This window comes from Salvelinus fontinalis, chromosome 39 (genome assembly GCF_029448725.1).
Source record: "Salvelinus fontinalis isolate EN_2023a chromosome 39, ASM2944872v1, whole genome shotgun sequence".
NCBI classification, from domain to species: Eukaryota; Metazoa; Chordata; class Actinopteri; order Salmoniformes; family Salmonidae; genus Salvelinus; species Salvelinus fontinalis.
The window spans coordinates 16,641,606-16,668,520 of record NC_074703.1 but is presented as its reverse complement, the minus strand read 5'-3'; the positions used below and the strand labels follow the sequence as shown (position 1 = coordinate 16,668,520).

General features: G+C 42.3%; 1 protein-coding gene across 1 annotated transcript; it reads right to left on the bottom strand.

The window, feature by feature from the left end:
- Window positions 1–248: 248 nt before the first annotated feature.
- Window positions 249–9,138, bottom strand: LOC129838542 (fibroblast growth factor 4B-like). The gene is made up of 3 exons (XM_055905587.1): window positions 8,395–9,138; window positions 7,782–7,885; window positions 249–5,187 (listed from the first exon to the last, which is right to left on the bottom strand). The coding sequence occupies exons 1-3, from the start codon at window positions 8,732–8,734 to the stop codon at window positions 5,008–5,010; spliced, it is 624 nt and encodes a 207-aa protein (XP_055761562.1). The 5' UTR covers window positions 8,735–9,138; the 3' UTR covers window positions 249–5,007.
- Window positions 9,139–26,915: the final 17,777 nt, after the last annotated feature.

The window sequence follows — 26,915 nt, the reverse complement described above, 5'->3', positions numbered from 1 at the left end:
TGCAGAGCAGTGGCCCTGAACCTTAAAATAGTAGATCACCTTAAGTATTGCAATAGGCTGTAGAGGGCATAGTGCACTGGTCAGTGTGCATTACACACTATATGTTTGATCAGTCACTCATCTTTGTGTGTGAGGTGTTAGGGAGAGATCAACTTGATCTCTCCTAGGTGACGTGTACATTATTCTCTGTCACCTTTAACAAAGCCATCCAGCCCCGGGCTCAATAAGAAACCAAGAAAACAAACAAGTATAAAACAAACGTTTATTGGTATCTCAGGAATACAGTAGAATGCTGTGCACAGCACATACGTACAAAAATAAAAGGAAAAACATTTTCAATATATTAGTATTCTTACGTAGCCTCATCAGTTTTTCAGAAATAAATGATTGCAGAAGTCTACTGTTTTACAATCGTCATAACAAATTAAAACTAAGGCAGAAGGTGAGGTATATGTTAACAGAGAGAAGGGGCATAGGTGGAAGCTCACTCCCCTTAGTGCAGGGGTACAAAACCAAGAGAAAGAAAGTTTTGCCGAAACACACAAGGGAAACACATGCAGGCACACTCCCAATCAAGCTTGGTGGGCTTCAGACAGCTTTTAGAGTTAGCGGAGCATGATAACAGGATGCCTTCTCTGCTGAAGTTAATTGACACATTTCACAAATCATTTTCAAAAAGAACTAGAATTTATTGCAATTGTATGTTTTGGTCAAGTCTGATAGGGAACAGAATATCAACCTGTAATCTTTAGGCTTCCATATTGTAGTTGCCTCACTATCCCGTTACCATGCTCAGACATAGGAAAGACAGCATTTTATAAGCTACTGTAAGATAGCACATTTTCACTTTTCACAAGCAGCACTACTTTCAATATTTCCAAGATCTCTGATAAGGTGCACCTTTGACATCTTGTTGACTTTGAGGGAGGGCGTGCAAGCCTCTTACACACACACACACACACACACACACACACACACACACACACACACACACACACACACACACACACACACACACACACACACACACACACACACACACACACACACACACACACACACACACACACACACACACACTTCATACCCTGGTATGTTGACATGAGGATTTAGCTGTTAAATGAACTCACATTGAACTTATTAAATACATATTTGCCTCACTTTTATCAGAACAATGTATCTGATTAATTTTTCGTTTTTACTTTTACCAATGTCAATAACTATCCCAGAATGTTTTCATGTAATACCACATGCAGTCACAGCGGCAATACGTCTTTAGTCTGATCTCTGAGACCACTCTTTAATTAACCAATAGACAAACAACAGGATTTACTTCCAGTACATATATGCTCATTACAACAAGTTAGGAAAAGGAGATTTGATCCAGGCCACTATACCGTGTGACAGTATGTCCATAATAATCCATCCTAAAAAAGTAAGTTCCTGTTGCACACCACTAGTAAGTGTACAGGTAGGTAGGTGCTGCCTTTTAGAGAAAGCTTCCAACAATCCTGAAAATAACCTCAACGGACTCTTGTAAACTGTGGAAATCGTTTAACTCTGCAATATGAAACTCCCCTGCAATACTCCAATGTGCCACTAAAATCTTTAAATAACCGTTCCAAGACCTCTCTGTAAAGACTGCGAAAGTGTAAGGGAAGGGTTGTTTTAGATAGGATTGGAAGCTCTTGTCCACAGTCTTTTGACATGAGAGCTTTGGTTCTCAGGCAGAGCCAGGTGATTCCTGAAGAGCAGTTGGTTGGTTGACGTCACAGTGGCCCACAAGGTCTGCTGTAGAGACACAGAGAACTGGGAGGATAGAGACTTGCAGTGACTTTGCTATTTGTCTCAAGTACTGCATCAAGTCTGCAGAGGTCCCCTCCCTGGAAGTATTCGGATGTAGGCTACGCACAAGTGTGTGAGGGAAGGGGTGTGAGAGGAGCAAAAATGAAACCTGCATTCACATTAATGCAGGGCAGAGACGCATCAAACCAAGTGTTTGAACTTCGGCAAGAGAAATTAAAGACATAACTCAAACAACTGTAGATCTCAGACACATGCATTCTCAGCCAGGCAATCAGATATGAAAAGTGACAATGACAGTTGTATATATATTTTTTTAAAGCTACAGTCTATGATTCGAAAAACAAAACGCTGCCTAGCCACTAGTTTTTATTTTTTTTCACCTATTTTTAACCCATAGTATTTGTTTACAATTACATTGTTCACAAACAGTAGAATAAACCAAGCTTATATTTTGGGTTCTGATGGGGTACACTGTTTAACTAAGGTCATGAGAAATTTCTAAGTTATATTCTTTAAGAATAAATGGCTATAAAGGCTCATTACATTACATTTAATGTCCAAAAATGGATGCACCAATCACAGACTGTAGCTTTAAAGCCACGCTTATAAGAGCAATTAAGGACAAGATGGAAGTCTTGGAGGCCACTGATGGTCTTTCTATGGAGACCATTCAAACAGTGCATAAATAATTCCATAAATAAATAATCAACCCAGTACAGCCATGTATGTCCCTTTAAAACCGATCAACTAGCTTCACATCAAATTCATTGCAAATGAATCAAATAGAGAGATAACACTATCAAATAGAGACAAACATTGATTTGATGGGAGGTGACCCAAATAGCAGACCACCCTGGACACAGAGTCAGGGTCAACACTGGTCCATGACTCTGACCGTGAACTAAAAAAGGACTAAAGCAGGAGAGGAAGCTCCTGGGTTACTGCTGGAATCCCAAGGTCCCTCCAGCCCCATGGGTTTTCACAGGGGTCTCTGACGACCGGGGTGGTACTGGTTAAAGGGGAGTATGTGGGGAGCAGCCAGTCCTCCTGGATGAGACACATTCTTGCAGGGGATTCAACAGAGACAGCAGGCCGCATCCCATAAGTCTTTCCTAGGTTAAAATAGTCCTGCTCCTCCTCGGCTCCACCAAAGAGAACATTCCCAGAGGGTGACTTGGGGTCGGGCAGAGTGAGAAGCCTCAGTTTTCAAGTAACCAGCAGCAGAGGAAAGAACACTATCAACTATGAGGCACTGCACTGTCCTTCAGTCCGGTGCTACACATTGACTCTAGGAACTGAGCCTCCCGTAATTACATTTAAAACCATCCAACTACAGCTTCCAACAACTTTCTGGCACTGCAATGGTGCTGCAGAGCACACTGATCTGGGATTTCACCAAACACCTGAACAAACAACTAAATAAATAATCCTGTATGGGAACGATTCTCAGCAACATGAAAGACATCAGGCACCATCATGGATGGTCACTGTGAACCCTGAACTACGCAACTTGTTCCTGGTTCTTTTTTCTGTTTCACATTTGTCAATATTTACATCATTTTTCATTGGCTTAATAGACGTCTTTATGTATGGCGATGCACAAAAGCTTGCAATTTTACATTTCACACACTCACCCAAAGCCAAACGCTAAAGCTTTTGGGTGTCAGCAGTGTCCCAGTTTGTGAGCAGATACATGTTTTATTGTGCGTTCTTATGCTAGTCCCTTTTTCAGTTCATTTCAAGCCATGATGCAAATGAGCTCTGAGACAAAGGAGGTTTGAATCCAGTCTGTAACACATAACTGCCCCACCAAGTTTAAATGACATTGTGGAGAGACTAGTCTCACATGGCGGTTAAACTTCTACTGTGGGTGGGCAACTGAGTTTCTCTACCTCCCCACACTCATGGCTGAGTTCTCCTCTAGTCTTCTCTCTGTGTACCAGAGTGTATATTACTTAATCGATCTAATAACAGAAAAAGAAAATAAACCAGAGATAGACCTGCCCCCCCGACGCCCTCCTCGGAGTGTCAGCCCTATTTCTGACTACAGTGGGTGTCTCTTACATGCAAGTTTAAGGGGGCCACAAGTGGGAACACCAAGGCACCTCACATCGTGCAGCAAGGGAAGTGCATTTAAGTAGTCTCGTTCTCAATCCCCCTTTTTGCTTGAAAATAGCAAACGTGAACACAGGGGAGTTGACCAGCAAGTGCTCAAAGGTCTCAGAGAAAGGATTAACTAAACAGGTATTACCTTGAGCATACAGTAACTCCATGCATCTCTTTATCCAGTCAAGTGGTTCTTTGAGGTAATAAAAAGTATCCATTTCACTCCTAAAAGCTAAGGATATTAGTCATCCACCCCAAAGACAGGGTGAAGCTGCCCCAGTATCTGTGAGTTAGAGATGTCTTTAACGCCCAGGAAGCTCCGATTCAAACTCCCATTAGACAGCTATGCAAGCGTTATAATGTCAAAATCCGTTTGTTATGGAGTTTGACTGAGCAAATATGGAGTTTGGCTGAGCACCTATCTTAATTTACTCAAGTTACGATCAGTGTGTACTTCCAGAAAAGGTGTAAATAAAAATTGACAAGCAACCGAAAAAATGCCTATTCAGCACCTCCAATCACCCATCACTCATTAATGCCACGCACAGGTCCGAAGTCTACAACATCTCAATACATTGGAGGTGCCGAATAGGAAAAAAATGTTAGTTGCTTGTACATTTTTTGTTTGTCTTTTTTTGGAAGTACATACCGGCTGTAACGGGATTAAATTATGATAATTTCTCAGCTGAAAGTATTTTGATATTATAACACTTGCAGATCTGTCTAATGGGAGTTTGATTTGGAGCTTCCTGGGAGTTAGAAAGAAGACACATCATACTCATCGTCGACATCTCTAACGCGCAGATACTGGGGCAGGGTGAAGCGTACTTCCATTACGGCACGCATCAAAGTAAAGTGAAGACTGGCAAAGCCTTACACTCCTCAATCGATAATGATACGTGATAAGCAGCAAATAATGGCACATACATAAGTTCTAATACAAAGGTAGCTATCCAAATATACATATATAAAGATAATAAATACTTGTGTAGTTTTTGCAGTCCTTTTGTAATGGTGTATATGTATATTGTATAATTCTATATTACCTGGGAGAACATCCACATGTGCAAATTAGTGAGTTATTGCCAGCTTTGATCATAATAATCGTGGGAGGAAGTGTGTGACAGTCATGGCGGTGGTTGCCTTGTTGCCTCTTTTTGCGCGGCCATGTTTGCTGAGGGCGATGTAGGAGCCCTTGTAAACCGAAGACTCATAGGCATTATAGTTGTTTGGCAGCAAGGTCTCCTTGAATTTGCACTCGTCCCGGAAGAATTTCTAAAAATGGCAAATGGAGAGACAATGTCAACAAAAAGCTCAAGTTAGGAGGACCACAGGATGAACATTACACTACAAGCGTGCTTTGGCAAAAGCTTAGATGGATGGCATAGTTCCTCTTGCTGCACCAGACCACATGACAGAGTTCAGTAGACAAATATTGTTGGGGAACATTTGAGATGGATTATATTTTGCTCATTATTAAATGGGCAGTGCATTCAAAAACCTGATTTCAATTTTTTTAATGATATTTCCAAACTATGAGGTTGAAATAACGCTCTGAAATTGTGAACATTTTGATAATGTCCTTTTAGTGTATGAGCTTTTGGAAAAAAAACGCCTGGAATTTCAGCCTGTTAAAGTGGGATGGAGTTTTTGGCCCACAGCATGACATCATAATCTGATCTGGTTATTCTGACCAATGACCGGTCATCTTTTATTTGCATATGTATCCTCCTACTGTGAAGGGGAAACGGGTCAGGCTTTATTGTCTAGACGATCCTATCCACCAATCATGGTTGTTTATGTAAATATATTTAAACTTGTATCAACCCAACTACATGATCAGACATAATTTCAATGGCAAAAGTGAAATAAATTATACAAATCATATTTGGAGTTATTTTCCATGAAATAGACATACAGTGATGATAAAAAATGTTAATTAGAAAGACTGCATGCTGGCTTTAAATGACTACTTCAAACTTCTAAAACCATATGCTCTAAATTTCTGTTGTATTCTGTTGTAGTCATTCATATTCAATAATTGCCAAGTTCTATAGTAATAATTTTTTAGGACAATTTTTCATGATTCAAGTATTGGGTTTTCTGCCAATCTAACATAAACATACAGACAATAAACTATTTCAAGAGTTTTCAAAATTCAGAGGAAACAGAGGACTGGACTAAATGTGGCTAAAAGGAGTTCAGACACTCCTTGTTCATCAACGTCATGATGAATCATTGCCTGCTGATTTACAGTGTCTTGTCAAGCTGAACACATTAAATACATTTCAGAAAGTTGTAGATCTCCTCCACGGCAATAGATTTGGATGTTTACTGCAGCTAAACACTACTCAGTTCAGTCAGTTTCTCAACCCAGAGGCCCAACATCGCGAGACTTCTGGAAACCCTTGAGAAGTCAATGAGAGAGTGAGAAATTCTTCCTTAGTTGTTAATTTTCTCGAAATCTGACACTTACATGTTGTAATTTTTGTCAAAAACAACTTTATATCAAAGGAGTGCCTTTGATTGGTGGTCTGCACATGCGCAGTTCGACACCGAACGACCATTAATACCGATTATGTGCTTCTGCGCATGAGTTTAGCTAGCCAACGTTGCCATGACATCACCCACAAGCGTGATAGGGGATTTCTATTGGAGATGCAGTTTCTACATACTGTAAAACTTAAATGAATAGCCAGAGCGGTTTATTTGCTTCAATCACCGAACACAACTGGCGCATACATTGTAACACTTGCAGATCTGTCTAATGGGAGTTTGAATTGGAGGCTTCCATTTGAGCAAGGAATCTATTGTTCAACAACATGTTGAAAAGACTACCACACTTTATTGTGACCAGTATGACCAGTATAAACATTATAATAACACATCCATTGCAGATCAGACTTGCAATTTCAGCTTCAGCATCATTCTCTCACTCTTTGTATTCACTGTAATTGAGGCGACCATGTCAAACCACACTGCAGTCTCATCCATGGCAATACTGTTGCCCTCCTGTATCTTTTATTGCGCAATCTTTACCATTTGCACTGAAGTTCACTTGTAAACAATGTATTTAGATCCATCGTTTTTTGTAAACATGCCCGGCTATTAAAAGGAACAGGCAGCTATTTGAGACTGCATTTAATTGAAGTTTTATGGTATCTTCATACTCAACCATCTTTGACTGCAGGACAAATGCAGGGTGCAGTTTTATAGGCTAAAATGTCAGGGCCTAATGTTTGCCAATTCAGACCAATTTACAGCAGTAGGCAAACACTATGGTGCAATTCATTCAACAATGGGCCATAAAATCAATATTGATATCATCAATGCTAAAACTCCTTCTCTTTAGATGAGTAGTCCCACCTTGAAAGTTGATTGATTCCTTCACTGAATAGCTTCAGACATTCAACTGCCAGAAAAGCAATCAGATGATTGATAGACTATTAGACTAATGTTAACTAACGAGTTCAATAAGCATCGGTTATATCGTCTTATTCAACAGATCATATTTCAATAATAATTATATGTTTGTTATCGTTTACAAAACCCCTTTCCATTATTCTACACGGGTTACAGGAAGACCATACTGAAACAGGCTATACCCTGGGCAATTGGGAATTATGAATAATTTATAATGGATTCATTCCGTGCCTCATGAATGCTCTCATCAGTGAGGTAATATTTGATTCACAGAGAACAAAATAATGCATAGGCTCTACTTAACAAAACAAATTCTTGATAAAATATAATTTGTAATAACATATTAACAAAGAATTTAGCTCATCTAAAACACATTGCGTTTTTCTCCATCTCTCTTAGAAACAGCATGCCCAGCAATAGAGGGAAATACAATTGCGCACACCTACCGTTCCATACAATCTTCCTCTGCTGTTCATTGCGACAAACAGCTCACTTTTCACCCCATACATACTTAGCACTCCTATCTCCACCGTGGAGATCTCTATTAGACCTAGTCAAACAAAGCATGGTGTTATACAGAGGGACCTTGTCAAATTGACAGTGTATCAATGCGTTTGATTATGGAGGAACAAAGACGTGCATAATACAGCGGTGGGTGTAACCTTGTAGGTGGCTACTCTGCACGCATCGTCTTTGTTCTGTATCATTTGGGGAGCAATGCTGTTCATCTCCTATTGCCCAAATAAATATCTATCATAACTGCACTTTCTGACGTGCATGGCAATCCTTTTCTGGGCCACAGAAGGAGCCAGTGTAAAAATAAGTTGGCGTCTATATTGGTCCAAGCATTCATGTCATGTTTTGGCCTGGGAAGATATTTAGCACTGACTGATACAAGGTTTTTTAATAGATTTGTCTTTGCTTTGAGAGACATTCAATGTTGTCGACCCCAATGATTAAATATCATGCAAGACCGACAAGGAGCTCTCAAGTCGCCTTTACTTGGGACCGCTCATATTATACGTTCTCTATTGAATTACATTTCAGGATGCGACTCACTGTACTGGTTCTCATTATGTACACCGTTTATCCTGCCGTCAGGGAGGATCTGCAGGTGAAATCCAATGCCCACGTTGCAGTAAAGTCGCCGCACTCTCTTGATGCCCAGCAAATAGTCCCTCTCCCAGTTCATGTCCGATTTCGCCCCAGAGATTCCCAGAACGGAGCGGGAAAAGAGGGTCTCCCACCTTTGCTCCAATAAAGTTGCATTAGTCCTGCTTGGAATCGGATATGATGACACAATCCCCAATAGAGACCCCAAGAGAACAATTGCAGTCAACGTCCAGTGCGTGCTTGCCTCGTTGCACATACCGATGAAGAACCTTTGCGCAATGGCCATCCAGTTTACCTTCGGGGCACGTGGTCAAAGTTAATGGCCCTAAAAATACCTCTCTTCTTGTTTTTCTTCCTTTGGCATGGTGGTAAAAGCTTATTTTTGGAAGGCAGGTCAGGTCTTCTGGGTTGAAATGACAGCCCGAAAGAGGAGTAGAAAAAGGAGAGAGCGTGACAGAGCTTGAGATGGTGGTGATGATCATCTTTTGCAGCTCCGCGCCTCTCTCGATAGGCAACGCTGGCTGTGGAGAATACCACTCACCAAAAACCTATGTCACCTTGCCAGGCACTCGCATCCTTATATGACATCACTCTGACTTCATTGCTACCCGTCGAAGTGAGGGAGGGGAGAGAGAGAGAGGAAGAAAAAGTTGCAACCCAGCAAGTGTATGCAGCAAGCGCTGAGCTGCAAGTCTGATGAGAGAATGTGCAGCCGCGGTCACCTCACATGTGAGATGGGGCAGGGGGAGAGGAGTTTCATTGGGTAGAGTTGAGCAATCATGGGATGCGATGGGTACTTTGACGGAGCCCAAATTGGGACGCTGGTCATATGTCTGACAGGCTGCTTCCTTATTTAGAATGAAGGTGTAAAAACAGTCCAGTAGTCACCGGAGAGCAATGGCAATCCTGTCCGCCACTTCCTTCGCTGTTTGTTCAGGAAGTTTACACAACAACACATTTCGGAATGCCTGAAAATATTTCTTATTATTATTTCGGAATGCCTGGAAAGTTTATTATATAGAGAATGCACTTGTTACCGATTAAAAAAGGAAAACCCATGTCACAGGAATGTGAGTGATCTTTCTGTCTCGGGGTTCCCTTACGCCCCCAAACTTCGGGATACTGGAAAACGCGGTGCTATTGTCAGCCTTGAACAGACGACATAATACATATGCCGCGGGGAATGCCCATACGTCAGAGAGTACCATGCTACGTGGTTCCCCAAGTGCTCTGGGTGCCAAGGAGCACAAGTCAAGTCATACCTTGGCAACCACTATGAGGGGCGCTGTTGCTGATACACAAACAACAGTTATATGAAATCATTGCTGTGCTTTGGCAACATTTTCAATTTGAAAAGACAAAGCATTTTGTCTGCTACGTCATTTATATCTATACATTTCTTAAAATCAGAATTTAGACCAGTTTCCATGAGAAATAAGATTTTATTACATAGCAAATATTGCATTTGTATAGGTCTACAGGAATGGAGTTGAGTAGCCTGATTTTTGTTCTTCCAGAAGTGGATATGGACTGTTATTCTATTTGTGAAATAACATAAAACACTCCATTACTATACAATAAGCAATAACTGTTGTTAATGTTGTAACTTCCAAAAATGATTGCTATAAAAATTCTAATTGGGACAGTTGTAGTGGGGTACCAAAGAGTCAGAATATTCCAATATGTTTCACAATTATACAGTTTAAGTGATCTACAGTTCAAGTGAAAGGGGAACAGTAGAATAGGCAAGCATGGCAGAGAGTTTATTCAGCAGGCCCTCAGTCTGCACAGAGGCCAACAAGCAGTTACAGAGACCAACAAACTGTTATAGAGGCCAACAAACAGTTACAGAGACCAACAAACTGTTATAGAGGCCAACAAACAGTTACAGAGGCCAACAAACCGTCACAGAGGCCAACAAACAGTTACAGAGGCCAACAAACAGTTATAGAGGCCAACAAACAGTTACAGAGGCCAACAAACCATTACAGAGGCCAACAAACAGTTACAGAGGCCAACAAACAGTTACAGAGGCCAACACACAGTTACAGAGGCCAACAAACCGTTACAGAGGCCAACAAACAGTTACAGATGCCAACAAACCATTACAGGAGGCCAACAAACAGTTACAGAGGCCAACAAACAGTTACAGAGGCCAACAAACCATTACAGAGGCCAACAAACAGTTACAGAGGCCAACAAACCGTTAGGGAGGCCAACACACCGTTACAGAGGCCAACAAACCATTACAGAGGCCAACAAATCAAATCAAATTTATTTATATAGCCCTTCTTACATCAGCTGATATATCAAAGTGCTGTACAGAAACCCCGCCTAGAACCCCAAACAGCAAGCAATGCAGGTGTAGTAGCACGGTGGCTAGTAATAACTCCCTATAAAGGCCAAAACCTAGGAAGAAACCTAGAGAGGAACCAGGCTATGAGGGGTGGCCAGTCCTCTTCTGGCTGTGCCAGGTGGAGATTATAACCTAACATGGCCAAGATGTTCAAATGTTCATAAATGACCAGCATGGTCAAATAACTTCTTGCCACTAGGGGGGTGCCATTTCGACATAGCACAAATGTGTACCCAATGTAAACGGCCTCGTACTCAATTCTTGCTCGTACAATATGCATATTATTCTTACTATTGGATAGAAAACACTCTCTAGTTTCTAAAACCGTTGGAATTATGTCTGTGGGTGAAACAGAACTCTCTCTGCAGCAAAATCCATGACAGGAACTGCGAAGGTCTGAAAACTAGGCTCTGCTCTCGGATCAGTTTAAAGATCTGTATGTATCCTATGGGTCGACATGAACTGCACCCGCCTTCCCCTGGATGTCAGTAACCAATGAGAAGTGGAATGGACTTTCTGCGTAGTTCCCAGAGTTTATAAAAGGCCAAGGAGCGAGAGGACCTATCTTTTCAACGCTCGCCATTACGCAAAGCAAGACCTCAGGATGGCATTTTGGAACGCTCAGTTATCGTCCTTAGATATATCCGTCTGCAATTTAATTCGTTATAGGTGTTAGAAACATCATAACGAAGTTATTTTAAACCGAGTTATATCAGTTTATGCGAGTATATTGCTATTTTCGTAATTTCCTTAGTATTGAGTATAAAGTTTTGGGCATGCTGTTTGTTATAGCTACTTGTTAGCTGCTACTTCCGAATTTGAACACAACGTTTTACAACCAAGCAACAATTCTTTTGGACAAAGGACCACTTCGCCAAGATTCTGATGGAAGCTTGTCCAAAAGTAAGAGCTATTTATGATGTTATTCCGTATTTATGTGGAAAATTTTTGCGGCACTAGTCTGGCTGTAACGCACACTGTATGTCTAATAACGTTAATTTTTAAAATATAACTCAGCGATTGCATTAAGAACTAATTAGTCTTTCAATTGCTGTCCAACCTGTATTTTTTTAGTCAAGTTTATGAATAGCTTTTGATAAGAGTAGGTGCCTTTCCAAGATGGCGCAGGACAGATTGCTTGATTGTTTGCCCACTAATCACGGTGTGTAACCACGAATTGTGCGGCTAAATATGCACATTTTCGAACCAACTCTATATGAATTGTGTAATATGATGGTACAGGACTGTCATCTGAAGAATTCTGAGAAGGTTAGTGAAAAATGAATAGCGTTTGGTGGTTTATAACGTTATTGCTATCTTTGCCTTGAATCAATGCTGCTGTGTGACTGACTTGTAGTAAGCTAAGATAACGCTATATTGTGTTTTCGCTGTAAAACACTTAGAAAATCTGACATATTGGCTATATTCACAAGATCTGTGTCTTTCATCTGCTGTACGCTGTGTATTTTTAAGAAATGTTTTATGATGAGTAATTATCTATTACACGATGGTCTCTGTAGTTATTCTAGTCATTTTAGTGACAGTTGTGATGGGGGCTGCAATTGTAAACTATGATTTATACCTGAAATATGCACATTTTTCTAACAAAACCTATGCTATACAATAAATATGTTATCAGACTGTCATCTGATGAGGTTGTTTCTTGGTTAGTGGCTATTTATATCTTTATTTGGTCGAATTTGTGATAGCTACTGATGCAGTAAGAAAATGGTGGAGTATGAGAGTGGTGTCTTTTGCTAACGTGGTTAGCTAATAGATTTACATATTGTGTCTTCCCTGTAAAACATTTTAAAAATCAGAGATGATGGCTTGAATCACAAGATCTGTATCTTTCATTTGGTGTCTTGGACGTGATTTCATGAACATTTTATTTTATGATATCCCTGTAACTTTAGGCTAGGCTATGCTAGTCAGCTTTTGTGATGGGGGTGCTCCCGGGTCCGGGTTTGTGAGGCGTTAGAGGATAATAGTAATCACAGTGAACAGGTCAGGGTTCCATAGCTGCAGGCAGAACAGTTGAAACTGGAGCAGCAGCATGGCCAGGTGGACTGGGGACAACAAGGAGTCATCATGTCAGGCAGTCCTGAGGCATGGTCCGAGGGCTCAGGTCCTCCGAGAGAGAGAAAGAAAGAAAGAGAGAGAAAGAGAGAATTAGAGAGAACATACTTAAATTCACACAGGACACTAAGACAGGAGAAATACTCCAGACATAACAGACTGACCCTAGCCCCCCGACACATAAACTACTGCAGCATAAATAAACTACTGCAGCCTCCCTACCTCTGAGGAAGTACAGTTCCCGCTCAGCCCAGTCAAAACTGTTCGCTGCTCTGGCACCCCAATGGTGGAACAAACTCCCTCACGACGCCAGGTCAGCGGAGTCAATCACCACCTTCCGGAGACACCTGAAACCCCACCTCTTTAAGGAATACCTAGGATAGGATAAAGTAATCCTTCTAACCCCCCCCCCCCTTAAAAGAGTTAGATGCACTATTGTAAAGTGGTTGTTCCACTGGATATCATAAGGTGAATGCACCAATTTGTAAGTCGCTCTGGATAAGAGCGTCTGCTAAATGACTTAAATGTAAATGTAATAAATACTGGAGGCTGAGACAGGGGTCAGGAGACACTGTGGCCCCATCCGATGATACCCCCAGACAGGGCCAAACAGGCAGGATATAACCCCACTCACTTTGCCAAAGCACAGCCCCCACACCATATCTTCAACCACTAACTTACCATCCTGAGACAAGGCCGAGTATAGCCCACAAAGATCTCCGCCACGGCACAACCCAAGGGGGGGGGCGCCAACCCAGACGGGAAGACCACGTCAGTGACTCAACACACTCAAGGGATGCACCCCTGCTAGGGACGGCATGGAAGAGCACCAGTAAGCCAATGACTCAACCCCTGTAATAGCGTTAGAGGCAGAGAATCCCAGTGGAGAGAGGGGAACTGGCCAGGCAGAGACAGCAATGATGGTTCGTTGCTCCAGTGCCTTTCCGTTCACCTTCACACTCCTGGGCCAGACTACCCTCAATCATAGGACCTACTGAAGAGATGAGTCTTCAATAAAGACTTAAACGTTGAGACCAAGTCTGCATCGATCACATGAGTAGGCAGACCATTCGTAAAAATGTAGCTCTATAGGAGAAAGCTCTGCCTCCAGCTGTTTTTTTAGAAATTCTAGGGACAATTAGGAGACCTGCGTCTTGTGACCGTAGCGTACATGTAGGTATGTAGGGCAGGACCAAATCGAAAAGATAGGTAGGAGCCAGCCCATGTAATGCTTTGTAGGTTAGCAGTAAAACCTTGAAATCAGCCCTTGCCTTAACAGGAAGCCAGTGTAGGGAGGCTAGCACTGGAATAATATGATCACATTTTTTGGTTCTAGTCAGGATTCTAGCAGCCGTGTTTAGCACTAACTGAAGTTTATTTAGTGCTTTATCCGGGTAGCCGGAAAGTAGAGCATTGCAGTAGTCTAACCTTGAAGTAACAAAAGCATGGATTCATTTTTCTGCATATCTTTTGGACAGACACTTTCAGATTTTTGCAATGTTACGTAAATGGAAAAAAAGCTGTCCTTGAAACAGTCTTGATATGTTCGTCAAAAGAGAGATCAGGGTCCAGAGTAACGCCGAGGTCCTTCACAGTTTTAATTGAGACGACTGTACAACCATCAAGATTAATTGTCAGATTCAACAGAAGATCTCTTTGTTTCTTGGGACCTAGAACAAGCATCTCTGTTTTGTCCGAGTTTTAAAAAAAGTTCATGAATTTATTACTGCTAAAGAGAAAGCCATCCTCTCTTGGGGAATGCTGCTTTTGAGTTAGCTTTGCGACAGTATCAAAAATACATTTTGGATTGTTCTTATTTTCCCCATTTAAGTTGGAAAAATAGGATGATCGAGCAGCAGTGAGGGCTCTTCGATACTGCACGGTACTGTCTTTCCAAGCAAGTCGGAAGATTTCCAGTTTGGTGTGGTGCCATTTCCGTTCCAATTTTCTGGAAGCTTGCTTCAGAGCTCGGGTATTTTCTGTGTACCAGGGAGCTAGTTTCTTATGACAAATGTTTTTAGTTTTTAGGGGTACAACTGCATCTAGGGTATTGCGCAAGGTTAAATTGAGTTCCTCAGTTAGGTGGTTAACTGATTTTTGTCCTCTGACGTCCTTGGGTAGGCAGAGGGAGTTTGGAAGGGGATCAAGGAATCTTTGGGTTGTTTGAGAATTTATAGCATGACTTTTGATGCTCCTTGGTTGGGGTCTGAGAAGATTACTTGTTGCGATTGCAAACATAATAAAATAGTGGTCTGATAGTCCAGGATTATGAGGAAAAACAATAAGATCCACAACATTTATTCCATGGGACAAAATTAGGTCCAGAGTATGACTGTGGCAGTGAGTAGGTCCAGAGACATGTTGGCAGTGAGTAGGTCCAGAGACATGTTGGACAAAACCCACTGAGTCGATGATGGCTCCGAAAGCCTTTTGGAGTGGGTCTGTGGACTTTTCCATGTGAATATTAAAGTCACCAAAAAATGGAATATTATCTGCTATGACTACAAGGTCCAATAGGAATTCAGGGAACTCAGTGAGGAACGCTGTATATGGCCCAGGAGGCCTGTAAACAGTAGCTATAAAAAGTGATTGAGTAGGCTGCATAGATTTCATGACTAGAAGCTCAAAAGACGAAAACATCGTTTTTTATTTGTAAATTTAAATTTGCTATTGTAAATGTTAGCAACACCTTGGGCTTTGCGGGATGCGCGGGGGATATGTTCACTAGTGTAACCAGGAGGTTTGGCCTCATTTAACACAGTAAATTCATCAGGCTTAAGCCATGTTTCAATGAGGCCAATCACATCAAGATTGTAATCAGTGATTAGTTCATTGACTATAACTGTCTTGGAAGTGAGGGATCTAACAATAAGTAGCCCTATTTTGAGATGTGAGGTATCATGATCTCTTTCAATAATGGCAGGAATGTAGGAGGTCTTTATTCTAGTGAGATTGCTAAGGCGAACACCGCCTTGTTTAGTTTTGCCCAACCTAGGTCGAGGCACAGACACAGTCTCAATGGGGATAGCTGAGCTGACCTCACTGACTGTGCTAGTGGCAGACTCCACTAATCTGGCAGGCTGGCTAACAGGACTTTCTGAGTCCCAGAAAGAGGGCCAATTATCTACTAATTCTATCTTTTGGGAGGGGCAGAAAACAGTTTTCAACCAGCGATTGAGTTGTGAGACTGCTGTAGAGCTCATCACTCCCCCTAACTGGGAGGGAGCCAGAGACAATTACTCGATGCCGACACATCTTTCTAGCTGATTTACACGCTGAAGCTATGTTGCACTTGGTGACCTCTGACTGTTTCATCCTAACATCGTTGGTGCCGACGTGGATAACAATATCCCTAAACTCTCTACACTCGCCAGTTTCAGTTTTAGCCAGCAGCATCTTCAGATTAGCCTTGACGTCGGTAGCCCTGCCCCCTGGTAAACAGTGTATGATCGCTGGATGATTCGTTTGAAGTCTAATACTGCGGGTAATGGAGTCGCCAATGACTAGGGTTTTCAATTTGTCAGAGCTAATGGTAACGGGAGGAGTAGAGACCAGAGACGGCTCGGCCTCTGACTCCGACTCGCTGCTTAATGGGGAGAACCGGTTGAAAGTTTCTGTCGGCTGAATGAGCGACACCGGTTGAGCATTCCTGCAGCATTTCCCTCCAGAAGCCATGAGAAAGTTGTCCGGCTGCGGGGACCGTGCGAGGGGATTTATACTACTATCTGTACTTACTGGTGGCACAGTCGCTGTTTCATCCTTTACTACACTGAAATTACCCTTGCCTAACGATTGTGTCTGAAGCTGGGCTTGCAGCACAGCTATCCTCGCCGTAAGGCGATCATTCTCCTGTATATTATGAGTACAGCGACTGCAATTAGAAGGCATCATGTTAATGTTACTACTTAGCTTCGGCTGCTGGAGGTCCTGACGAACCATGTCCAGATAAAGCATCCGGAGTGAAAAAGTTGAATGAAAAAAAAGTTGAGTGAGGGAACAACTAAAAATATAAACGTAATTAAAAAGTAAAAACCGTAAAGTTGTCAGGTAGCAAAGTAAGGTTAGCAACAAGACGCACAGCAGCATGTAAACAAGTCTGCTTGTTGTTGGCCTCTGTAACAAACAGTTACGGAGGCCAACAAACAGTTATGGAGGCCATCAAACAATTACAGATGCTAACAAACCGTCACAGAGGCCAACAAACAGTTACGGAGGCCAACAAACAGTTACGGAGGCCAACAAACAGTTACAGAGGCCAACAAATAGTTACAGAGGCCAACAAACTGTTACACAGGCCAACAAACAGTTGCTGTTGACGTGCCCTTGGTGAGGGTGCTTGACCCTGGGTGCTCCTGTGGGTCGCTCTGGATGGGAGTGTCTGCTAGATGATTGGAATGTAATGTACATTTTGAATGGCTTCACTACGGGTAGATTGTATGTTTGAAAATTCAACAACACCAAAAAAAAACAGTTACATAGGCGCTTTGCAATCTTCACTTATTAATCTATATGAGCTGAATGCGCACAGCGCTGTTCAGTGACCGTGGTGCTGAATCACTGATTTTCTGTTTTCTTTTCGCTGATTGCTGGGTTGTCCATGGTTCCGAATGTTTGGCTGCACTGTTCCGTTTAGTTCGTGCTGATCGAGGTACTGTCCATGGTGCTGAATGTTTGACCGTACTGTTCTGTTTAGTTCGTGCTGATCAGGATAGGCCTACTGTCCATGGTGCTGAATGTTTGAGCGCACGCTGTTCTGTTTACTTCGTGCTGATTGGGCTTCTGTCTGTGGTGCTGAATGTTTGAGTGTGTGCTGTTCTGTTTACTTCGTGCTGATTGGGCTTCTGTCTGTGGTGCTGAATGTTTGAGTGTGTGCTGTTCTGTTTACTTCGCGCTGATCGGGGTACTGTCCATGGTGCTGAATGTTTGTGCGCCGTGGTATTAGGGGGTATTAATATGCAGTGATGCATCGCCTAGCCACGCTAGCTTTGTCCAGAGTGGCTCGTCATGTGGTTTCTAGCAAGCAGACAACATGCTAGGTAGTGCTCGGTATCAACAGCCAATCCAGTAGGGGCTTGAAGCTATAGTGAGCTTCGATTGGTCAATAGCCCCGCAATATTGCTGAGTACTTGCATAAAGTTCCGTTTTCCCCAACTTAAGTCCCGCCTTGGTCACGCTCCCTCACCCACTTTGCTTCTCATCACTTTTCTTCCATTGAAAAGGAATGACTTCCGTTGTTTCATCGCCTCACATCGTCTTCATTTAACACGGGCTGTTAGTGCACAACAATGGTCGTCACTATCTGGCCAAGAAGCCCTGGTTTCTTAAAGTCTGATTTTGAACCTAACCCTAAGCAAATTCTTTACCCATAGATTTTAACGATATAGACAAATTTGATTTTGCAGCTTGGCCATAGTGGGAACCCACAACAATGGATTCCTGCAAGCTAGTTAGATGTCTTCATTGTACCTGCCGCTTCTACAATTGAAGTTACAACATCAGTAAACAATGCTGAAAAGCACATTTATTGTATGCCTACAGCATTTAACTTGCTGGGCAAGCTGAAAGTCCTGCAGACAGCATCTGAATAGGCAAAAGGAAGATGGCATTGACAAAGTAAACCTTAAATCAATTTTGGGAAAGCTATGTTAATGAGAACCATGCTGAGGCCCCGACACTGACGCTGCTGAGCTCTCAGACACAGACATGGATCACAGAGAACTTTCAATAGTCTGATTAAAGTGCAGCTCAAACTGCTGGGTGTAATGACATAGCCTAACAGATAGTGATTTTAGAGTAGACCTTGCTATACCACCACCATCATCATCAGCTTACCACCATATGTCCAGTCCTGACAATACTGCACGGATACTTGATGATAATACCTAATATTGGCCATCATATCTGTATCCTCTGTACAAAAAAATCATTGCAAAAAAATATGATTAACTGCTTTCGTCCAGAATTTCCATATCAAGTGTATCTGTACTGACAAAATGTAGGGGTTTCTTTAGCAGAAATGAAAGAGATCCACTGTCAAATTTGAAGTGCACAGCCATTATGGGTTGTTTAATGGTATTGGGACATCCTAGAAATAACGTTCTGGAGCAAAGTTAATATTTAAAATGCTTAAGGGGGTTACCCAATGGCCACGTTAATCTTGTTCATTTTATGAACGACCCCTAGACACCTCTGCATTTTGAACCGTGACAATACTTTCAAAGCCTCACTACAGACCATGACGAGATGATGGTATGGGAGGAAAACTAATGGGCATCAGCCAAGAACATTGCAATTTCCCAAAGCATGTTCTGACATACTTTCCATTAGCATTTAGAATGCATTATGTCACACAGCGAGATTAAAAGACGTCTAGATGCATGAATCCTTGACAGAGACAACTGTACTTGACCCATTAACAGCTGGGTTACTATCCACAGCAATCTGACTAGAAAGATACAATTAAGCACAGCTGCCTGCAGCACAAGAAGGAAACAGAAACAGGTCAACAGCAACTGCTGTTGTCGAACAAACTGGGTCTCAAATGTGGGTTTGCTTTCATTTATACTAATATACAACCAATTTCAGAAAAACTAAGGATACCATCGAAAAGAGAAATTCTCTACTCTGAGAAGAAGTAACCCCCTCTATGGAGTTCATATTATCGTTTCTCTTCCTCCCTCCCCATCAAATTTCTAAGACCTTACAGTTTGTTTGATATGTAAAATATCACTGAGTCGGCAGGATTATTCAACACTGAGGGTGAAAGAGAGATTTACAGCACTATAAATGATTGATGAGCAAACTCAGCCTAGGCCTACTACTAATCTGGCACAACGGCACATAATATCAAGATGTGATTTAGCCTTCTGTAAGGTTAACAGCTAGATCAAAATGCATTAATTGACTTGCCTTGACCTCAAACATTAATAGTATGTGCGTGTGTGCGTGTGGAATGATCATATACGGAACAAAGAAACAGGCAGTTACCCAGAGGGAAATGTGCCAGAGAGGTTTCTTTTGTTATTGGCAGGTCAGCTGTCTCCATACCAATTATAGGGTCCTCTATTCAACACACACACAGACACACACACACAGACACACAGACACACAGAATGGGCCGAAGGGTATAGCCATTCATAGAGGCTTTGTGTACAAGTGCAAGTAACTGGATATACTGGGATATCAAGCTCCTTCAATTAGGCTTTTATTAACGTGGGGTTAGATGATATTGAAACAACAGCTGGGGAGACCCAGTATGCATTGGAAGAGAATTGTTCAAGGATGACATCAGAACCACTAGCATACCCCCAGCAGTGTATTCAGCACAGATATCTTCAAGCAACTAGTCCAACCAGCACTGTTAGTGTAGCCTATATGATAGAGCATTCTTTAAACATAGGATACTATGAAAAACATTCTGTTGAAAGTCAATACAGTACTTAAAAATTGTTGCATGATTGCATGTCTGCTCATCTATCAATTATCCCTTTCAGTACTAACATTCCTGACCATTACATTTCAGGAATTGACATCCCACTGGGCACAGATGTAATTTCAGCGTGTAGTTTTGATTTAGATTTGATTATGTTGTCAACTAACGAGAGTTCAACGTGAAATTAACAGAAATGTGATCATGTCATTAGATTTAGGTTAAAAGTTGGTTGAAAAAAAGACAAAATTCCCTTACGTTGATGACTTCTTGCAAATCCAATCTGTTTTCCACATTGATTCAATGTCATAAAGTAGATTTTTTTATTGTTGAAATTACTTGGAAACAACGTTGATTCAACCTGTTTTTGTCCAGTGGGATGAGAAATTCACATTTGAACTTGAACCCAAAACTAGCAGTAACTCTGCTGCACGAGCTCATTCAGATTACAAAACTGAATTTCCAACTTCGAAATCGAGTAATAAAACTCACAAAAACAAAGTGGACAAGCATTCACTTCAGTGATATGATGACAATTAAGAAACCCAGTAATCAATATGGGATAGACTTGAAATGAAAAGCATTGGATTTCAGTTGGAAGGAATATAGGCCAGTCAAGTCAAAGGGGACTGGATACAACGTGGGGACTGGATACAATGTGAGGACTGGATACAATGTGGGGACTGGATACAATGTGGGGACTGGATACAATGTGGGGACTGGATACAATGTGGGGACTGGATACAACGTGGGGACTGGATACAACGTGGGGACTGGATACAACGTGGGGACTGGATACAACGTGGGGACTGGATACAACGTGGGGACTGGATACAACGTGGGGACTGGATACAACGTGGGGACTGGATACAACGTGGGGACTGGATACAACGTGGGGACTGGATACAACGTGGGGACTGGATACAACGTGGGGACTGGATACAACGTGGGGACTGGATACAATGTGGGGACTGGATACAACGTGGGGACTGGATACAACGTGGGGACTGGATACAACGTGGGGACTGGATACAACGTGGGGACTGGATACAACGTGGGGACTGGATACAACGTGGGGACTGGATACAACGTGGGGACTGGATACAACGTGGGGACTGGATACAACGTGGAGACTGGATACAACGTGGGGACCGGATACAACGTGGGGACCGGATACAACGTGGGGACCGGATACAACGTGGGGACCGGATACAACGTGGGGACTGGATACAACGTGGGGACTGGATACAACGTGGGGACTGGATACAACGTGGGGACTGGGGACTATTTTCTTGCCGATGCAGCTGATCCATAATCCATCAGCAGAAAAAGAAGCAGTATGACTTGGCCGTTTGGCATTTTCTACGACAGCAGGAACTGGCAGTGTTGTATTTATTTATTAATTCTGTTTGATGGAGCATGTGCTTGTACACTTCAGCGAGCAGGCCTTTCTAATCGACCTGGCCCGGGTATCCTGGAAGGATATTGACCTCATCCCGTCAGTAGAGGATGCCTGGTTGCTCTTTAAAAGTGCTTTCCTCACCATCTTAAATAAGCATGCCCCATTCAAAAGACTTGACTGCCCTTGGCCAGCACATAAACATCCTGTGGCGTTCTGCATTAGCATCTAATAGCCCCCACTATATGCAACTTTTCTTGGGAAGTCAGGTACCAATATACACAGGCAGTTAAGAAAGCAAAGGCTAGCTTTTTCAAACAGAAATTTGCATCCTGTAGCACTAATTCCAAAATGTTTGGGACACTGTAAAGTCCATGGAGAATAAGAGCCCCTCCTCCCAGCTGCCCACTGCACTGAGGCTAGGAAACACTGTCACCACTGATAAATCTACGATAATAATGTCAATAAGCATTTTTCTACGGCTGGCCATGCTTTCCACCTGGCTACCCCTACCCCGGCCAACAGCTCTGCACCCCCTGCAGCAACTTGCTCAAAGTTGCAACCCCCCCCCTCGCTTCTTCTTCACCCAAATACAGACAGCTGATGTTCTGAAAGAGCTGCAAAACCTGGATCCTGTCACGTTCCTGACCTGTTTTCTGTTGTTTTGTATGTGTGTGATGGTCAGGGCGTGAGTTTTGGGTGGGCAGTCTATGTTTTCTGTTTCTATGTTGGTTTTGGGTTGCCTGGTATGGCTCTTAATTAGAGGCAGGTGTTTTGCGTTTTCCTCTTATTGAGAGTCATATTAAGGTAGGTTGTTCTCACTGTTTGTTTGTGGGTGATTGTCGCTGCGTCTGTGTTTATTGCACCACACGGTACTGTCTCGTCTCGTTCGTTCGTTCGTTCGTTCGTTCCTGTTCATGTGTTCTTCGTTTCATGTAAGTTCGTAGTTTAGGTCTGTCTAGTTCATTTTGTTATTTTGTAAATTAGTCAAGTGTATTTCGTGTCTGTCTTCATCTTGCATTAAAGCATTATGTATTCATCACCCGCTGCGCCTTGGTCTAATAACTATCCGAAAGACGACCGTTACAGATCCCTACAAATCAGCTGGGCTAGACAATCTGGACCCTCTCTTTCTAAAATTACCCGTCGAAATTGTTGCAACCCCTATTACTTGCCTGTTCAACCTCTTTTTCGTATTGTCTGAGATCCCCAAAGAATGGAAAGAACGAACCTCCAAACGAGCTTCAATGCCATTACAACACTCCTTCCGTGGCCTCCAACTGCTTTTAAATGCTAGTAAAACTAAATGCATGCTCTTCAACCAATCGCTGCCCGCACCCGTCCGCCTGACTAGCTATCACTACTCTGGACGGTTCTGACTATATATACTAATATGTGGACAACTACAAATACCTAGGTGTCTGGTTAGACTGAAAACTCTCCTTCCAGACTCACATTAAGCATCTCCAATCCAAAATTAAATCTAGAATCGGCTTCCTATTTCGCAACAAAGCCTCCTTCACTCATGCCGCCAAACATACCCTTATAAAACGGACTATCCTACCGATCCTTGACTTTGGCGATGTCATTTACAAAATAGCCTCCAACACTCTACTCAGCAAACTGGATATAATCTATCACAGTGCCATCCATTTCGTCACCAAAGCCCCATATACTACCCACTACTGCGACCTGTATGCTCTCGTTGGCTGGCCCTCGCTATATATTCGTCACCAGACCCACTGGCTCCAGGTCATCTATTAGTCTTTGCTCGGTAAAGCCCCGCCTTATCTCAGCTCACTGGTCACCATAGCAACAACCCACCCGTAGCACGCGCTCCAGCAGGTATATTTCACTGGTCATCCCCAAAGCCAACACTTCCTTTGGCCGCTTTTCCTTCCAGTTCTCTGCTGCCAACGATTGGAACGAATTGCAAAAATCACTGAAGCTGGAGACATATCTCCCTCTAACTTTAAGCATCAGCTGTCAGAGCAGTTTACCGATCACTGTACCTGTGCACAGCAAATCTGTAAATAGCACAGCCAACTACCTCATCCCCATGTTGTTTTTCTCTTCTTGCTCTTTTGCACCCCTGTATCTCTAATTGCACATCATCATTTGCATATAATCACTTCAGTTTTAATGCTAAATTGTAGTTATTTTGCCTGTATGGCCTATTTATTGCCTTACCTCCCTAATCTTCTACATTTGCACACACTGTATATAGATTTTTCTATTGTTTTGATGACTGTACGTTTGTTTATCCCATGTGTAACTTTGTTGTTTTGTCACACTGCTTTGCTTTATCTTGGCCAGGTCGCAGTTGTAAATGAGAATGTCACGCCCTGGCCTTATTATTCTTTGTTTTCTTGATTATTTTAGTTAGGTCAGGGTGTGACATGGGTAATGTTTATGTTTTGTTGGTTTTGGATGTTTATTTGGTAAAGGGGTTATGGGGTGTAAAATATGGTTTTGTGTTTAGTGTAGAGGTCTAGCGTTGTCTATGTTGGTGAGTGATCTAGAAGAGTCTATGGTTACCTGAATGAGTTCCCAATTAGAGACAGCTGATGTCGGTTGTCTCTGATTGGGAGCCTTATTTAGGGTAGCCATAGGCTCTCATTAATGGTGGGTAATTGTCTATGTCAGAACGTTTGTAGCCTGTCTGTCTATGCACAACGTTTGTAGCTTCACGGTCGTTTTGTATAGTTTGTATTAAGTGTTTCGTGTTTATTTTTCGTCGTCTTTAAAATAAAAGAAGATGGCTTATTTTCCAAATGCTGCGTTTTGGTCCGTCAATCCGCCACACGATCGTGACAGAGAACTTGTTCTCAACTGGCCTACCTGGTTTAATAAAGGTGAAATAAAAAAGTAAATAAAACATGCATGATACTATGCTCACATACTTATACATGCCGCTTACTCAGAAAGGTAACTGATAGCCTAAGTTATGTACTGTGGATAACATGTGCATGTATAAGATTCTGATAGGAATAAACACGTGAAAGAGTCAGAGGTGTATGGGAGAGATTGAACAGCAGTGAGCACGCCACACAACACAGTAGCCTACATTCACTAGCCTAACAAAAAAACTAAATACACTACTAAACAGACAGGCTGCCACAGAGGGCCCACCGAACGTAATCAATAATAAACCCTGGTTCAAATGGCATGCTCAGTCCGACCTTTTGGCGGCATTGAATTGGGTAAGCGCAGCTTGGCAGACGGGAGTGTTCAGAGTGGAAAGCAGTTTTCAAGGATATAGCCTCTGCAGAGAAAGGAAAAGTGCATCTGGTACACAAGTGTCACAGAAATTCTCAAATGGGCATAAGTGTTTGAGGGGAAATGTACCAGGGCAGAGGTGACCTTTCTGCAGGTCCACATTAATCGATGACACAGCACAAATCATTGGCATTTTACTTGAGTCAAAAATACTATTTAAACAGGAACTGCTAGCATACTTCTAGCAAAATGTTCTGGACTGTCTTAGAAGAGGGCTGTAGTCAGAAGGATATGATACTTCTCCAGTATCTCCAAAGAGGTTTCTCAGTCTATAAATACAATACACCATTTATGACAACAACGTAACCCAATCCCGATAAATTGTCAGCCATACTCAATTGTGCGTTTAAGTCCATTCAATACACTTTAAGCAGAATCTGATATGAAGCCTTTAGATACTGTATTTATTTTGATCACAAGGTTGCAAATTCAATGGACAAAATGAATTGGAGAATGTTGACCATGGGAACATTTTCTCCTCATCTGGCTTGAGTGTTGAAAAGCAATTCCTGTCGAGCCACATCACTCATAGGCTAACTAATAGATTGGCTTTTACTCCAACTGACAAGAGGATGCTTCACAACATGGACATTGATTCACCCCATGATAGGTGAGGGGAACAGCAACGCCTCTTCAATGAGATGTGATCGAACAGACTGGTAGGCCTTGCATGGCAAAATGTTCAGGGCATTCCAATCTTCCTGCTACACCACTATGTCTGTGTCAATTTTCAGTTCATCTGACTATTCCCTCATCAATGAGTTTTCAGTCATTATTAGGATCCCCAGGAAACAACACAACAAATAAAATACATCATATACATAAATATACATACATAGCACTACATTTACATTATAATTTAGCCATTCAGCAGACACTCTCATCCAGAGCGACCCACAGCTATTGCATTCATCTTAAGATAGCCAGGTGAGACAACCACATATCACAGCTGTATCCCAAACACATATCACAAACATAATACAATACAATACACAATACAATGCAAATACAATACAAAATGCATAAAAATGTCTGTGTCTCTTCACTGTCCCTGTCGTGCTGTAAGGTGTTCTTTTATATGTTTTATTTGCCAGCTTGAGTTACCTGTGGTGGCAGAGAGTTCCATGAAGTCATGGCTCTATTTAGTACTGTGTGTTTCCCAGCCTCTGTTCTGGACCTGGAGACAGTGAGGACACCTCTGGTTGCATGTCTTGTGTTGTACCAATGAGTGTCTGAACTGTGTGCCAACTGCTTGAACAGACAGTTCGGTACCTTCAACACATCACACCTCACACAAAGACCAATAGTGACGCAGTCCATCTCTCCTCAACTTTGAGCCAGGAGAGATTGACATGCATGTCATTGACATTCGCCCTCCGTGTACATCTAAGTGCAGTACGTGCTGTTCTGTTTTGTACCAACTGCAATTTGGCTATGTCCTTCCTGACCACACAACTGGACAGTAGTCCAGGTGCGATGAAACTAGGGCCTGTAAGACCTGTCTGGTTGACTGAGATATCAAGAAAGCAGAGCAACGCCTTATCATGGACAGACCTCTTCCCATTTTAACAACCATTATGCCTATATGTTTTGACCATGTTAGCTTGCTATCTAGGGTAGCACCCAGCAGTTTAGTCTCTTCAACTTGCTTAGTAGCCACATTATTCATTAATAAATCCAGATGAGGTTTCGGGTTGAGCGAGTGATTTGTCCCAAAAATTATGCTTTCACTTATTTTAAAATATATTTTTTTGACTTTTTAGCCCTTTTTCTCCCCAATTGGTAGTTACAGTCTTGTCCCATCGCTGCAACTCCCGTATGGACTAAGGAGAGGCGAAGGTCGAGAGCCATGCGTCCTCCAAAACACGACCCTGCCAAGCCGCACTGCTTCTTGATACACTGTTTGCTTAAGTTGGAAGCCAGCA

Bases quoted from the DNA above. Each gene is read 5' to 3' on its own strand.
- LOC129838542 (XM_055905587.1), bottom strand. From the start codon at position 8,734: ATGGCCATTGCGCAAAGGTTCTTCATCGGTATGTGCAACGAGGCAAGC. The intron at 7,886-8,394 runs GTGAGTCGCATC...TTGTTTGACTAG, and splicing joins ACATAATGAGAACCAGTACA to GTCTAATAGAGATCTCCACG. The intron at 5,188-7,781 runs GTAGGTGTGCGC...TGCCATTTTTAG, and splicing joins GAGGAAGATTGTATGGAACG to AAATTCTTCCGGGACGAGTG.